This window comes from Typopeltis vanoorti, chromosome 3, assembly GCF_054136105.1.
Source record: "Typopeltis vanoorti isolate ZY-2024b chromosome 3, IOZ_Tvanoo_1.0, whole genome shotgun sequence".
NCBI lineage: Eukaryota > Metazoa > Arthropoda > Arachnida > Uropygi > Thelyphonidae > Typopeltis > Typopeltis vanoorti.
The window spans coordinates 41,834,633-41,851,407 of record NC_143551.1 but is presented as its reverse complement, the minus strand read 5'-3'; the positions used below and the strand labels follow the sequence as shown (position 1 = coordinate 41,851,407).

The 16,775-nt window shown below is 38.5% G+C and overlaps 1 protein-coding gene across 1 annotated transcript in view; it reads right to left on the bottom strand.

Moving 5' to 3' along the window:
• The window catches only part of LOC150108079 (dynein axonemal heavy chain 3-like), a 1,881,116-nt gene that overhangs the window by 1,294,848 nt on the left and 569,493 nt on the right, over positions 1-16,775 (bottom strand). Inside the window, exon 27 of the mRNA XM_090415945.1 lies at positions 9,537-9,667. Coding sequence (XP_090272071.1) covers positions 9,537-9,667 — 131 coding nt within the window. The remainder of the gene's footprint in view (positions 1-9,536; positions 9,668-16,775) is intronic.

The window sequence follows — 16,775 nt, the reverse complement described above, 5'->3', positions numbered from 1 at the left end:
TGTATATGGATTTGATCAGGCCACATATGGACTAGTGTACAGATTTGGTCACCTAGCTCTCAGGACAATGTATTGGAGAAGGTATAGAGACTGTTTATTAAATTATTATTAGGTTTATGGAATGTCAGATAAGAGAGATTGAGGGAATGCAACTTACAGAGTCTTGTGAATAGAATAAGTATAATAGATATGATTGAGAGATATAAGTTGGTGAAGGGTTGTTGCTAGATTAATGTGGAGAAGATATTTCATAGAGTACAGTACTTCTAAGGCTAGAACCAGAGGTTCTAGCCTTGGAAGTTGTATAAGGAGGGTGTGAGCAGGGACATGAGAAGCAGGTTCTTTGCATGGAGAGTGACTGGTGAGAGGAGTGCATTGCTTGAAAATGTGGTGAGTGCAGAACTGTAAATGGGTTCAAGGCACAGTTCGATGATTTTGGCATGAGAGAGTATTGACCTTCCATGATCAGTTCTTTGACTCTATGAAGACAGGATGTCAACTTGACAAATCTGACATTAAACTTCAGGTCCCTGTCCACCAATCTCAGATCTCTCATCGGCTATAGCACTTTCAAAATTTCCTCACCAATTTTATACTTTGCCTCTCATTCTTGCCTACCAAACTTCAAAACCTTATATTTTGTCAAAACTGAACTGGCAGCTTCATTGACATTCCTACATATACTGTCTATTCAGATGCTCCTCTAGGGCCATAACAACAGCTTGACTTTCCATTGTTCTTAATGTTCTCATCATCTGCAAAGAGCTGCATATCTCTCCAGTTAAACACATCCCAATGTCATCAATATGACTCCAAAACAGGTTCCTGTGGCTAACCACTAATGACTTTTCTCATTTGGATACTCTGTCCCCCATACACAACTTCCTAATGCCTATTTGACAGCAAATCACCTACCACCTTTACTAATCTAATATCTAACTCCACATATTCCAAGTTGGTTATCAACTTCTCATGTGGCAATTTATCAAAGAACTTTGTGAAATTTAAGTATACCACTGTACATGCATCACCCTTGTCAAATTCATCATAACTTTGTTGCAGCACATAAGGAAATTTACATGACTTCCCTTTAACAAACTCATTCTGTGCATCACAGAGAATATTCATCATTATCATCATCAAATTCCTGCCATGTAGCCTCAAGGGGTGTACAGGATATGATAGTACTACATGAAAAATTTACATCATTACTAATTTCCAATTTACAATTTTCCTCCAAATCTGTCTGTTACTTGCCAAGACTCCAACATTATCAGATCTTATATTTCTATTGTCTAAGGCACTTTGTACAGTATTAATCTACCTATATCTTGGTCTTCCTCTGGGTCGTTTTCCTGCCAACCTTGCAGAGAACACTTGTTTTGCTAATCTTACATCGCCCATTCTATTTAAGTGACCATACCACCTGATACTAGCTCTGCTAATGCATTCCTGGATGCTGACAAAGTCAAGTTCTTTCCTAATATCCTCGTTTTTAATATGATATTGCCATTGATGCCATCTGTTCACGCCTATAATCTTTCTCAGGACTCTCATATCTGCGGTCTCTAGTCTGTGGTCAAGTGTTTTACTTCTGACCCAGCTCTCAGATCCATAAGTTAAAATTGATTTGAACACTGTCTGTATAAGCTAATTTAGTGTTCCAATTAATTTCTCTCTTATTCAATATGAATTTATTCAGTTGACTTCCTACCATACCAGCTTTGTTGATTCTGTTGTCTATTTCCATATTTAATTTACCATCTTGACTAAAAATCGTGCCTAAGTAGCTGAAATGTTTCACTTGTTCCACAGGTTCTCCGTTCAAAACGCAGTCGACATTTTCAACGATTCTGCCTATTTTCATTGTTTTTGTCTTTCTATTGCTCACCTTCAAACAATATCTATTACAACAGTCATTCAATTTAGTCAGAGAATCTTGCAGACTTGTAGTGGATTTATTTAGAAGTATAACATCGTCTGCATAAAGCAAAGAGCTGACATTAACATCTCCAATTTTGATATCATGTTTAATACAACTTTCCTTCATAATGTGATCCATATAGATAAGAAATAACAGAAGAGGATAATGTACATCCCTGTCTCACACTATCTTCCTGTACTTCCTTCAATTCTAACTGCTGACTTACAACTCAAATAAAAACTAAGTATTGCTTGATATAATGCCTCATTGACACCATATAACTATAGCGTATTGAACAGCTTCTCTTTGGCACCTTGTCATATGCCTTTTCCAGATTTATAAAACTTAAGTATAGATCTTTGTTATATTCCCATGCTTTCTCAACTCTTATAGGAGGGGCAGCTGATATAGAAGGAGATGACCGTGCTAATGCTTCTACCTTGGTATCTCCACTTAGGGCCTTGCTCCCACTGAAGAGACCTCAATAAAGGTCGAAACTAATCTGGGTAGTGGCCCTTCCCTTAATGCATAACATTATACAGATCCGCAAGGAGAATTGTTTTGCATTATGGGAGATACTGAGATAGGATGTTGGCAGCTTGCTCCACCTTTGCAAGGAGTTGCCCGGTGTTGTACCACTTTACCCCAGTCCTGAAGATACTTTCAGGCGCAAACTTTGCTTGCACACACTTGGATAAAGGATTAAACTAAATATATTATTGCTTTCTCAACTATTTGTTATAAAGTGAAGATTTGATCCTGACATTCTCTATTTGGCCTGAATCCAGCTTCTTCACCAATCTTTTCTTGCACAATTCTTCTCAACAGTTTCATAAGTATACTCATATATCTTACCAGGAACATTCAGTAATGAAATGCCTCTGTAATTCTCACATTCAGTTTTATTTCCCTTTTTATATATGGGTACTAATTAGAGCTCTACTCCAATCATCGGGAATTCATCTCTCTGTCCAGGCTTTCTGAACTATGCAGTGCAGCCACTGCATAGTTCAGAAATTCTTCACCAATCTTTTCTTGCACAATTCTTCTCAACAGTTTCATAAGTATACTCATATATCTTACCAGGAACATTCAGTAATGAAATGCCTCTGTAATTCTCACATTCAGTTTTATTTCCCTTTTTATATATGGGTACTAATTAGAGCTCTACTCCAATCATCGGGAATTCATCTCTCTGTCCAGGCTTTCTGAACTATGCAGTGCAGCCACTGTAAGACTTTTATACGACCATACTTCAGCACTTCTGGCCGAATACTATCTACTCCTGCTGCCTTTCCACATTTCAGGCCTTTGATGGCTTTTACTACTTCAAGCATGGATATGTATTCCTGACTGTATGCATATTCAGTGTTTTTCAACACTGTGCTATTACTGCTTGTTTCATTTAGCAATATTTCGAAGTAATTACTCCATACTTCAAGGATATCTTTTTCTTTCGTTTTCATGTCAACTTTATCATCTCTAACTCCTTTTACAACACTCTTTCCTCCATTTCTAAGCTTCTTCAACAACCTTCAGAATATCTTACCACCTTCTCGATATTTATTTTCTATGTTCTTGCCCAAGTCCTCTCTAAACTATCTAAACAAAAGTCATGACTTTTGTTTAGATAGTTTTACCCAATATTTAGCTTTCTTACATTTGTCTCTGTATTCTCTAAGAGCACAAGCTGACTTATTTGCCAGGAACTTTTGATATGCTTTCTTCTTTTCCTTCACTGCCTCTTTAACTTCCTGTGTCCACCATAGAGTTATGATTTTTCTATCTTTGCAGACAACCTCACCACATGCCTCTCTGGCTGAATCAAGCAGTGTTTTTTTTCAAGCCTCCACTGAATCTCCAAGGTTTGGTTGCTGTTCTCAAACTCTTTCATTTTTTCTTCAACAATATTTGTGTATTTTAGTATACAGTTCACATCTGAGTGCTAATCAACTTTTATTCGCTTTAAAACTTTCTTACATGTTATTCTTTTCAATATGAAATTCAATTTTATCCTGCTCAAGACTAAATAATGATCACTTCCAATTTCAAATCCTCTGTACACTGTAGTGTCCTGCACCAAGGAGAAAACATCACTATCAACAATAACATAGTCAATGAGACTTTTCTTATTCCTTGGCTCTTCTCTCCATGTGAATTTGTGCACATTTTTATGTTGGAAAATGGTATTAGTAATAACCAGTCCATGTCCTGAGCAGAAATCCAACAGATATTTGCCATTATTATTAGCTTTGCTCTTTTCACCAAATTTTCTCAAAATATTTTTGTGTCTGAGAATCATTTCCCACTCAGCTATTTAGATCCCCAACAAGAACCAAGTTTTCCTTTTTCATTGTGTCAGTTGCTTTCTTTAAAGCATGAAAAAATTCCTCCACTTCTATCTTAGAATAACCTTCTGTGGTACCATAGGCACAAATAAGTGTCATTGTCCAGTTCCCCATTCTCATATTTGCCCACATCACTCTACTTGAGACTACCTGCGATTCAAGAAGATTAGCCTCGTACTTAGTGTTGAATACTATGACTATTCCTTCTTTTCCTTGATTGTCATTGCCTGAATATAACATTTTGAATTTATTGCTCAGAAAGATCTCACCAGTTTTTGTCTTTTTTGTTTCAGTCACCCCTATTATGTTGATCTGGTACTTATCTAATTCCTCAGCTAGCTCCATTTCTTTGCAATTCAGGCTTCTTATGTTGATAGTACCGATCTTTAACTCTGGTGATGTTGATTATTATTATTATTCAGGCCTCCAAGGAGTCAAAAGACTCATCGAGGGAGGTCCTTCCTAAGACATAAAGTCTGTCAAGACTCATCGAGGGGAGGTCCCCCCCCCCTGAGAAATACAAAGTCTATCATACCACTCTTTAAACTCACTGACCGTTCTCGCTTCCACCACTCCATCAGGCAATGCATTCCACGGCTCAACCACCCTCCACACAAAGAAACCACTCCTTACCCTCTTGCTCACAGTTTCCTTTCGTAACTTCCAGGGATGGCCTCTTGTCATCACTCCTTCCCGCTGATCAACCAAGCGAGAGAACTCCCCAGTGTCAACCCTGTAACCACCTCTCAACAGTTTAAAAGTCTCAATCATATCACCTCTCCTTCTTCTATCCACCAAACTCTGCAGTCCACATTCTCGCAGCCGATCCTCATAATTATCCTTGCACAGTCCTGAAACCATCTTTGTCATCCGTCTTTGTATCCTTTCCACAGTTAATTTATCCCCTTCAAATCCTGGGGATTAAATCTGAGAACAATAGTCCAAGTGTGGTTTGATCAGAGACTTATACAACGGAATGATAACCCTCTTATCTCTGCAGGTCAGTGTCCTTCTCATAATAGCAGCAATCCTCTGTGTTACCTTCACCACCTTTGCAATATGGCCCCTAAACTTCAGGTTTCTATCAATCATCAACCCCAGATCTCTAGTCTCCCCTACTTCCTCCAGTATAACTCCTCCCATAGAGTATACAGCACCCCATCGATGTTTCCCAAACCTCAAGACCTTACATTTTGCTGCATTAAACTGACACCCCCATACATTTGCCTATCTATCTAGCTTCTTTAAATCCTCTTGCAGGGCTACCACATCTGCACTATTACTAATAATCCTTCCCAGCTTCGCATCATCCGCAAACAACAGAATATCCCCCTGCAATCCACTGGCTATGTCATTGATATAAAGGTTAAACAATATAGGTCCTAGTACTGAGCCCTGTGGGACCCCACTTGTAACCCTCTGCCTCCTGGAAACTGCTCCACCATACACAACAATCCTGAATCCAGTTGACCAATCTGACATCCAGACCCATGTGCTGCAACTTAAATATCAGCTTATCATGTGGCACCCTGTCAAATGCCTTCGCCAAGTCAAAGAAAATTGCAGTATATGCCTTTCCCTCATCTAATGTTCTTGTAACTTTATTATAAAAGGCTAGTATATTGCTAAAACAAGAGCGACCTTTCACAAATCCATGTTGATTCTCACAGATAACATTACCCTCATCTGCCCAATGCTGTATACGGTCCCTCACTACTTTCTCCAAGATCTTAACAACTACTGATGACACACACAGACTGGCCTATAATTAGACACTTCCAGTCTGTTACTACCCTTATGCAATGGCACTATCTTACCTTCCTTCTATTCTCTGGGCACCTTTGCCAGAGCCAGACTTTCATTGAAAAGCCACGTTAAAGGTACTGTCAATTCCCTAGCACATTCTCTCAAAACTCGTGGCGAAATACCATCCAGTCCCACAGCTTTACTGAAATCCAGAGTACTCAGTATCTGAAACACACTCTCCTCCTGTACCTCCAGACCTCGTACCAGTCCTATCCCTCTAGCATTAAAACTGACTCCTCTAGGATGAAATACTCCAATAAAGTATTCATTGAACAATTCCACTATGTCCTCTGCATCAGTCACTCTATTCCCATTTTTATCCCACAATATCATTCTTCCACAGTCATTTCTCCTCCTACTGGCCACATAGCTCAAAAATTCCCTAGGATTTTCTTTGGATCTTAGGGCCAATCTCCTCTCATATTCCAGTTTTGCTTTCCTTACCACCCTAGTCACTCTTCTGGCCAGTGTCTTATATTCCTCATGCATCTCTTCACCTGTCTCCTTATATATCTTCCATAGCCTCTTTTTCCGCATGCAATTCATGTTTAATATTGTTTGTCATCCACTTTACTGCAAATTGCGTCCTCTTCTTCACTCATGGTATACAACTTACCATTGCTGATAACAAATATTCTTTCACAATTTCCCACGCACTGGTGATATCCCGGCCTTCCAATTCATGAAACTTCCCAAAGTCGACGTCTAAGACTATTATAATCACCTGCCTTATAATTCCACATAAGTTCCCGTCTGTTTGATACTCCTGCATGTCTATTCATTTTCCAAGTCAACACCATATGGTCACTCTCTCCAACTGGTGGGAGAGACGTCAACTCAGTTATTATCAACTCTTCTGATGCTATAACCAAATCCAAAATTTTTGAACCTCTTGTTCCCTCTGTTACATGTTGCCTAAGACATTTGTCCCTCAAGAATTCTAGAAATTCCATTCCCCTTCGGGGTGTATTTTCAGATTTGTTCCAGTAGCTGACTTTTCACTGTTCGCCCTGGTTCCCTGAGGTCAACGAGGTCAACCTTGTTTAACCGGGCGACGCCCAAGCCGGCATGAAATTTTGTCATGTTGTAACATCATTTTGTATTTTGGTTTAAGCCAATAAGAATACAATTTGGTCGGCAAAATCCCAAATTGGCAGCCCATCCTCGTTCGTTCAGTATCCAGGTAGATACCCAACAGGGTGCACCATGAGAAAGTGATTGGACATTAGGTCAGAAGCCTTGGTCGGTTCTCTGCATTCCTTTAAAGGCTATGTGAAGGTCTCCTCTCAATTATATAGCTCTGACCCTTAAGCACCCTGCAGAGAATACTGTTATTATGAATTATCATCTTGATTCTGTTATCAAGATGATAATTCATAATAACACATACTCCAGAGACACAGGTTGGCAGATAATTTGTTGCATTATTCACTTGTGAAGTGGAACAATCTTACTCTCTCTCAATTCGTGACTTTCCCAGTTGCAAGATTCTTGTTACACAGGTACATTAAGACTGCCATTAACTCCCTGTTACATTTCCTTAAGACATATGATAATATGTGATAAAGTTATACTGCCTAGCATATTGACTATCATATTGGTTGCCCTTCCCTAACAGAGAAGGGTATTCGATTAACTGAATTTCCCTCTTCTTTACAGCATTGATCATTTTTAGAAAGAAGTTTTTGATACACTACCCAGGCGGTTTGTACTAGATAATACAGAAGAGTCACAGATTGGAGATATGTCAGGTGCCAAACAGACAAATATCTCCGGAAACCCATAAGGAGCCCACATATGAACTGCAACTTCCATTTATTTATTTATGATTTATTTTTAATGGTATTAGCAACACCAAATTATTTTATAAAAAGATGTTTTATTTTATTTGTAAAATAGTTTGTTTGATGTTGTTAATACAGTAAAAATATGTCATGAATAACAGCTTATCTGTTACATTTATTATTTTTTTATTAACAGTTTCCTTCTGTTTTGTGCAAGGTAAGGATCAAGTTTCTTACTTGGAGAGTGGTAGCTGAGTAGAATACATTGTTTCTAAGAGTTTATGAGTGCATACCGTATATGTGTTTAAAGTGCAGTTTAAACACAGTAGTAAATTTCAATACACAGCGGCCTGGTTGGCCGAGCAGTTAGCATATCCGCTCTCCAGCCAAAAGGCTGCGGGTTCGAATCTGGCTGTGGGCATGGATGTTTGTGATTATCTGTGAAAATACTAGTGGTGATGGTGATTGGTAGATGGCAGTGGTGTAGATGATGATGATGGTAATTGTGGTTTGTTGTAGTTGGTGGATTGAGTGGTGGAGACAGTTGTAGAGTGGGTGCCCTCCCTCGATGAGTCTTTGGATTCCCTGGAGGGAACACCTGCGCTTGGTCACTCGAAGTCAGACTTAAGTTCAAGTCTAGTCGTCAACTGGAAGAACTTTTTCTAAGCCTTTCTTCGACCGATTCCTGAGTTAGTCGATCTCTGGCACAGGCAAGCGGGTTTTCCTTCTCGGAAACTCTGGTTTTTTATCCCATAAACTCAAGAAAATCAACTGTAGTACCCACATTATTTCAGACAGTAACATATCTTATTAGGATTAGGTACCAAGAGATGGCAGCACTTGTTTGCTAGCCTCTTCAGCGGTGGCTGCTATAATTAGTGATAGACATGGGCCAGCTATCTCTGATTGGCTACCGGTGGAGATTGAACTGCCCACTCAGTCTCCAAAAGCTAGATAGGGTATAAAGGCTTTGTTTACTCCCTATAAGGGAATAAAAGGCTTCAATTAAATTTCAATTCTTGCTCTTCTTTCTATGGTTTTAAAGTCCAAACTGAGGTTTGGCCTCCTGGATTTGTTACCTCCAATAGTGTCTTGTAGAGGATCATCTTACTTTGCCAATCTGGACACTGCAATATAATGTTACTACCTTGACTAATAGCATCTATTCATCTTGTTCTTGGTCTTTTACCAAGAATCTTGCTATTCGTGATATTCTTAAGAATACCATCCTTTTCCATATGAAAAAAATGACATGTCCACTGGAACTTTTTGAACTTGATTAAAGTAGATATCATCGGTCACTTATAGAGTGTATATATATAACTCATGGCTGCATCTCATCCTCCAGAGACCATTTTTATTCATTGGGCCAAATATTTTTCAAAGGATTTTCCTTTCAAAAGACAAAATCAAATTCTCTGCCATTACAGTAAATATCTAGATTACACATCAATAGATAACAATGGACAAATTATTGATTTATATTTGTACTTGGTCTTCTAATGTCAATCTTTTAAACTGATACATTTTCAATCGTTTCTTATTAAATAATACTTAATGTTAATTTTATTAATTTCTAGAATTTATTATGTATATATTAGGTATTAATAGAAAATAGCTAATTAAATAATTTAAATTTCATATGCAATTTGCAAACAGCTTAATGCCTTTTACCTTTTTATTGTCATCAAGAACAGTATTCATATTTTCAATCCATACTGCATCAACTGGGCCATCAAATAGGAGCCATTTTCTATCTAGGGAAGGGTTGTTAGCAAACTCCCGAAAAGTATTTGCCAAAACACCTAAACAGCATTTACTAAATTACATATTTAATACTTTATTAATATATATAAAATTAAAAGCTTGTGATCCGTTCATTTTATAATATAGAGAAAATAATATTACTTAGATCCATAAGCTTATATTACCTCAGCAATTTTAGGATCTCTCATTGTCACAAAATAACATGCATTTTGTGACAATGACAAATTCATTGACAATGACAATGATCAATTGTCATGACAATGACAATGATCAGAAAGGAGAATGATATCTATCTATCTATCTCCGCTTGGAAGGCTAGAAGTGATTCTCTGATTGAATGCACCTGGTCAAATGAAGGGGCAAACATACTTAGGTGTACACCAAAATATATAATGCACTGAACTGGACAGAGCTGCACAACTGATTTAAACAAGTACTAGGAAAATGGAACAGCATTTGTTCAACATCTTCACTTAGAGGAAGATCTTAATAATCAACTGGTTGATCTTAATAATCAACCAGATGGCTGTGAGTGTGCTATGGCATAGCCTCAAAATACTGCACCCCCCCCCCCCCTCCGAAGACTTTCTCCATCATGTTCAAAAGGCAACCAAACATTTCCTCTAGAACAAAACTAACTGGACAACATACGTTGAACTCTGCATGCCACTCAGTAAGGAAGATCAAAGCCTGATTTCTCTTGAAAACAAGATTACATCATTCAGGATAATGTTCCTCCTAAAGACACTTCAGTCCAGTTCTGTGCCACCACCTCTTAAACTACTTCATTTTTACAAAGATGCTCTACAGTGGTGGAAAACTACTGAACTTCATCACACACAGTGAAGGATCAACAGAGTCAGCTGTACTAATAGAACCACTGTTTTCGAACAGAAACATGAGTCTCACAACTGGCCAAATCTTTCTTTTCCCTACATGGAACTGGGTAGGAATAAGAATCACAGGGGACCTCCTGACCCAGATCCTAAAGTGGAAAACACTCACATGCCTACCATTCAAAAACCCAAAAATTGAAAAGCAATATCGACAGATGCAAGCTCAATTATAAAAGCCTTCCCAGATATCGCCACACCTCAGGGAATCCGTATTCCTTCTAGAAACTGCAGGGGAACACAACTTTCGTCTTGCATTATCTGAAGCCTCACTTCCAATTCTTCCCTGCAACTACAAGAAAATATACCACTTCCTCATGTCAGTGAGTCCAAATCCCTCCTTCATGTATTCATCCTTAACACTCTCATCTACAAAGCTGCACATACCATCCAGTTTTCAGTGAGATCTTCCATATAAATCGAGGTGTGCCAAACCAGATTTTGACATACAGTGGAGGCTATGGCATAACATCTTGCCAACTCCTGCTAAGCTCTACAAATTTCAACTTAAAGAATTGGATCTGTGTCTATTCTGCGATGTTTCATGTATCTTGAAACACACATATCTAACCTGTCCTGCAAACAAAGCGATCACCCTGAATACTGCTTCTGGCAGCTGTAACTACACACACAGCCAAGAAGACAACTGGAATTTAAGTACAGAAGTATAAAATTTACACTTCTGAATAGACACAGAGTATAAAATTTCCTCTTCATCTGCATCATTTACAGTTTCTACCTTAAGCACACAAGAATTAACCAATGCCCATCCATCACTGAATTAAAACAAACTCTGATGTGTAGCCTACATCAGAAATTACAAAGCAGGCTTTCACTGGAATTTGATTATTACAAAGAAACAAGATCTGTAATGAAATTCATAGAGGAGTGAGAATCCAACTGGTACCCTTTCTGGATTACCAATGATGATATACTTCAGCTAAAAAATAACTAAAAGTGATACTGAACTGTAATATTGACTCTTACTAAAAAGACAAATTCTGTCTACCACTCATGTAACTTTTGCCTCATTTCTATTGTATATTGAAAAAGAAAATCCTTTTTTCTCTGTAATATACATTCTTATAATATGTAAATAGTCCTTTTTGTTTCCTATCATCCAATGTATATATTATCAAGTGAAACATAAAAAAATATTGCTGCTAGGTGGCCAAGGGGTGTTGCATGTGAGTTCATATTGCTCCTGCCTTTTTCCACCTTTTATATGTTTTTCTGCAAAGAAGACTTGCATTTTTATGTAGATATATTCTCCAGTCTGAGAGCTATCCACTCATAACAGTTGTATGCATAAGTGTAATGATAAGTGATTTATGAGAGTTTCCATTTCCTGCTGTATTAATTCCTATCTATCTTTAACTTCAACACCATAATTCCTTTCTCCTCACCTTCACTAGCTGGATTCCTCACCTGCAGCTATCGCTGGTGAAGGATGACCTACCATAGCAACTGCACATTCATGTACTACGACTGACAGCAAAACAAAGACCCCCCCCCATGACGTCAGATCTGGAAGGAAGAGCAAAGTTCACAGAAGCTATAGACATGGAAAACATGTCAGTCAATTCAAAATCTTATGCTAATATCTTATCTAATGGAAATATACTATCATACCCCCAAAACACTGATCTCACATGCGAATGCCACATGAGCCAGCAGTAGACCAATTAACACAAAAATAACTACCACTGTTACCAACGTCATTTCCAGAGAAAATGGAATTGTTATTTTTGCACTTTCCAAACAACGACATACTACACCACCTGCCAAAGTTAATCAACATGGACATAAATGGAATTACCTACACTTTCTACTTATATTTCTCGTCATAATGCTGCTTCTTCTGTCATGAAGAGGGTCACATTAGGAAATGCTGTCCCCATGTTTCTAATGATTCATCAACAGATATCCCAGCCCAGAATAGCAAACCAGTGAAACTGAATAACATCATACATGAAGAAAATCAAAGCACAAGAAAAAGTAAACTGAAAATCCTCTCCCCATTATGAATTTCAGAGCCAAGAAAATCTCGAACTGGAAAAGACAAGGTTCACGTCGCTCTTGAATGCCCGCCAAGTGATGAGATCCAAAGCTCTGATAACAAAGTCTCAAAGCACACAACACTTAACAAACAGCATGAAAACATGGACCCTCATAACAGAGATGACCAGGATAAACTAATTATAAGCAATCCCTAGACACAACAACCAGAATCACCAACCCAGGTTCCCACTAATTAAGAACTTCATTCGACAGAAGAAACTACTCAGAATGGCCTTTCATCATCTGCAGCCAGCCAAGGAGGAACAGAGTTCCCAGATGATGAGGAAATTGTACTTCCACATGATGACTTGGAAGAGGAAGAAGCTGAGAGGGAACTTCCCCACACTGTGGGTCCCATAACCATGAAGCAGCTATCATCCTTCATACAAAAAGTGCGAGGCTCCCCTCACAAACTTAACTATAGCCCATAAATATACTCGACAAAAATTCCGGGAACTAATATCTCAACTTCAGGATCTACACTCGAAACTGAAATGTAGAATGAGCAGAGCAGAGGTTAACAGGAGTAATCTACTACCTAATTAATGGGCTGCAAACACAATACCAGGACTAATATTAGATTCAACTTACAATCAAACTTTCATAAACATAATGTCGCTGAGTCTTTTTACTCTCAATGCAAGAGGATGTGTGCCTCTGCTTTATGCCATACAATAGTCTTTGAGCAGGTACATACATATCATATAGACCTAATACTTCTGCAAGAAACAAATATCGACTCCACATCCAATTTATCTAGAAAATGGGTGGAGTGGTCTTATGATCTACATCACTCTGCAATTCAAGAACATCATGGAGCAGGGGTTAGCTTGGGTGTACATCATCAATCTCCCTACAAAAGTGATTACAGATATACCAGGATAGGCCTTGTATGCTCACATAAAAGCGCCCAACCATAATATCCTACATGTATTCAATATCTACATACCACAGCAGGATGCTCTGGCATCACAAATCTTGACTTCATTCAAAACCATCTTTCTAGTATTTACCAAGTACATGTCATAATAGCTGGAGACTTTAACTGCACCCTTGACCAAGAAAAAGTCAGACTTCAATGTGCTGAACATCATAGCTCATTAATAAACAAACTTCAAACAATTTATCTAGAAAATAAGAGGTTCTACAAAAGGGAGGTCAACAATTGCAGCAACTAATAGGCCTCTCTACCAAGTATGTCTGGACAGATGCTACATCTCCAAATCCCCCCCCTGAAAAATTCAGATTATATAATAAACATTGAGGCTTTAATAACTAGCCTCCCTCACTCAAAAGAACCAATGAAAACATGGTGGTCCTACCTAAAATCACAAATAAAATCCTTTATGCAGATCTACAGTCACCAGAAAAATCAACAGAGGAACATCAGCATCCAACAACTTGAAGAACAGCTCCAGTATCTCCCAGAAGAAAGCTCTGAATATCATTCAGCCCTCCAATAAATCTTTCAGATGCACCCACAAAATATTTTTTCTCTTTGGAAAAAAAAATACTAGGCAGCAAACTGCATCTCTGCTATTAGACGTCAAGATGGCAGCAGCATCACAGGAGATCCAAGTAAAATCACTTCCAAAATACTACAATAATGCATACAGCTCTACAGGAACATCCTTCCACACCATTCATGAAATACTGAAAGAAACAAAAAGAATCTCTGCAACAGATCAGAACCACTTAGAAAACCCAATCACTCTGGATGAACTGAAAACTGAATGCAAAGCCTTGCCAAAGAACAAATCTCCCAGCCTTGATGGTCTCAAAATACAGTTTTTCCAAGTCTTCTGGAATCAACTCGGATCACTTCTCCTTAAAACACTGCAAGAAGTCTACCTCCCACAATCCGTTGTGACCTAAGTAGCACAATTGAAACCAAAGAAGGGAGACCACACAGACATCCGAAAGTGGGATCCAATCTCACTAATCAATACAGATTGCAAAATCATTTCCAAAGTCATTGCAAACCAACTAAAGCCAACATCAAACTTATTCTGTTCCAGGAAGATCGATACATAATAACCTCCATCTAATAAGAGATCTCATCCACATCGCAAACAACCAAAATGAAAACCTAGCACTTATCAGCCTTGATCAGAAGGCTTGTGACAGAGTAGAACACAAGTACCTCTATGAAGTCCTAAAAGCATTTGGCTATGGTCCTCTCATTATTGAAACAGTCCAATTACTATACAGAAATGCACTTTTCGGTTTAAAAAATCAACAACAGGCACACCCACACTTCGCCATACTTTCAAGGGATCAAGCAAGGATGTTTGTTCTCGGGAAAATTATACACACTGGCCACAGAACCTTTCTTAAAAAGAGTACACGACACCATGATCTCCAAATGAACCAGCATAATAGAACCACATCTAAAAATAAGCCTATTAGCATATGCTATAAATTAATTTTCACTAATCCAAAGTAATTTAATAATAAGGTGTGACAGCTTTTGGCAACTCCTATATGAAAATATGACTACTGCATTACTTCAACCTTAGTATCCCCTCTGGGTCTGGTTCACACTAAAGAGACCTCAATAAAGGTCGAAACCAGTCTGGGCAGTGACCCATAATGGATAGCATTATATATGTCTGCAAGGAAATGTGCTTTGCATTATGGGATACTAAGGCAAGTTCATGTGAAGTCTTAGCTTCCTTGTACGAGTTGCCCCAATCCTGAAAATACTTTGGGCACAAATTTGTTTGCTGACACTTGAATAAAGCATTAAACCAAGTATATAAGTTTTTGGTATCTTTAATTTATAATATAACCAAGTGAAAAAAACTTCCAACAATCAGTATATGCCGATGACATCACTCACCATAATAATCCGTAATGACGAAGAAACGGCAGTAAACGACGAAGTACACAGATTATATGCACAAGCCTCAGGGACCAAATTAAATTCTGTAAACACCACTGGCCTTTGGTCAGGCAGATGGAAGGCTAGAACTGCTTCTTCGATTGAATGTATCTGGTCAAACGAAGGACAATATACTTAAGTGTACACCTTGGCAACACCAAAATATATAATACACTGAACCACAACTGCACAATCAATTTAAACAGATGCTAGGAAAATGGAACAACATTTGTTCAATGTCTTCACTTAGAGAAAGAGTTCTAATAATCAACCAGATGGCCGTGATATACATACTGACACCCCCCCCCGCCCCTGAAGACTTTCTCCATCACATTCAAAAGAGACAACCATTTCCTCTGGAACAAAACTAACTGGACAACATACTCTGAACTCTCAAGCCACTCAATAAGAAAGATCAAGGCCTGATTTCTCTTGAAAACAAGATTAGATCCTTCAGGATAATGTTCCTCCTAAAGCCACTTCAGTCCAATCATGCTTATGTAACCACCTACAATTCATGAAATCATCCTCCAGAGGACTTACACTTTCCACAATCCTCCGAATGGCTAGTTCTGTTCCACCACTTCCTAAACTACTTCATTTTTACAAAGATGCTCTACAGTGGTGGAAAACTACCGAACTTCATCACACACACACACACTGACAGGATCAACAGAGTAAGCTGTACTAACAGAACCACTGTTTTCGAACAGAAAATAAGTCTCACAACTGCCAAACCTTTCTTTTCCCTTCATGGAACTGGGCAGGAATAAGAATCACAGGGGGACCTCCTGCCCCAGACCCTTAAGTGGAAAGCACTCACATGCCCCCCATTGAAAAACCCAAAAATTGAAAAGCAATATCAACAGATGCAAGCTGCAATTATAAAAGCCTTCCTAGATATCGCTACACCTCAGAGAATCCGTATTCCTTCTAGAAACTGCAGGGAGCCCACCTTTCATCTTGCATCATCTGAAGCCTCACTTCCAATTCTTCCCTACAACTACAAGAAAATATACCACTTCCTCATGTCAGTGCCTCCAACTCCTTCCTTCCTGTATTCATCCTTAACCGTCACATCTACAAAGCTGCACATGCTTTGTAGATGTGACGTTTCCAGTTTGAATGTTCCTAGTCTCAGTTTGAAGAGTTCCCAGTTTTCAGTGAGATCTTCCATATAAATCGAGGCATGCCAAACCAGATTCTGACATACAGTGGAGGCTATGGCATAACATCTTGCCAACTCCTGCTAACCTCATAGAGAAGAGAACAGATACAGAATATGCAATTTCCTCTTCATCTGCACTA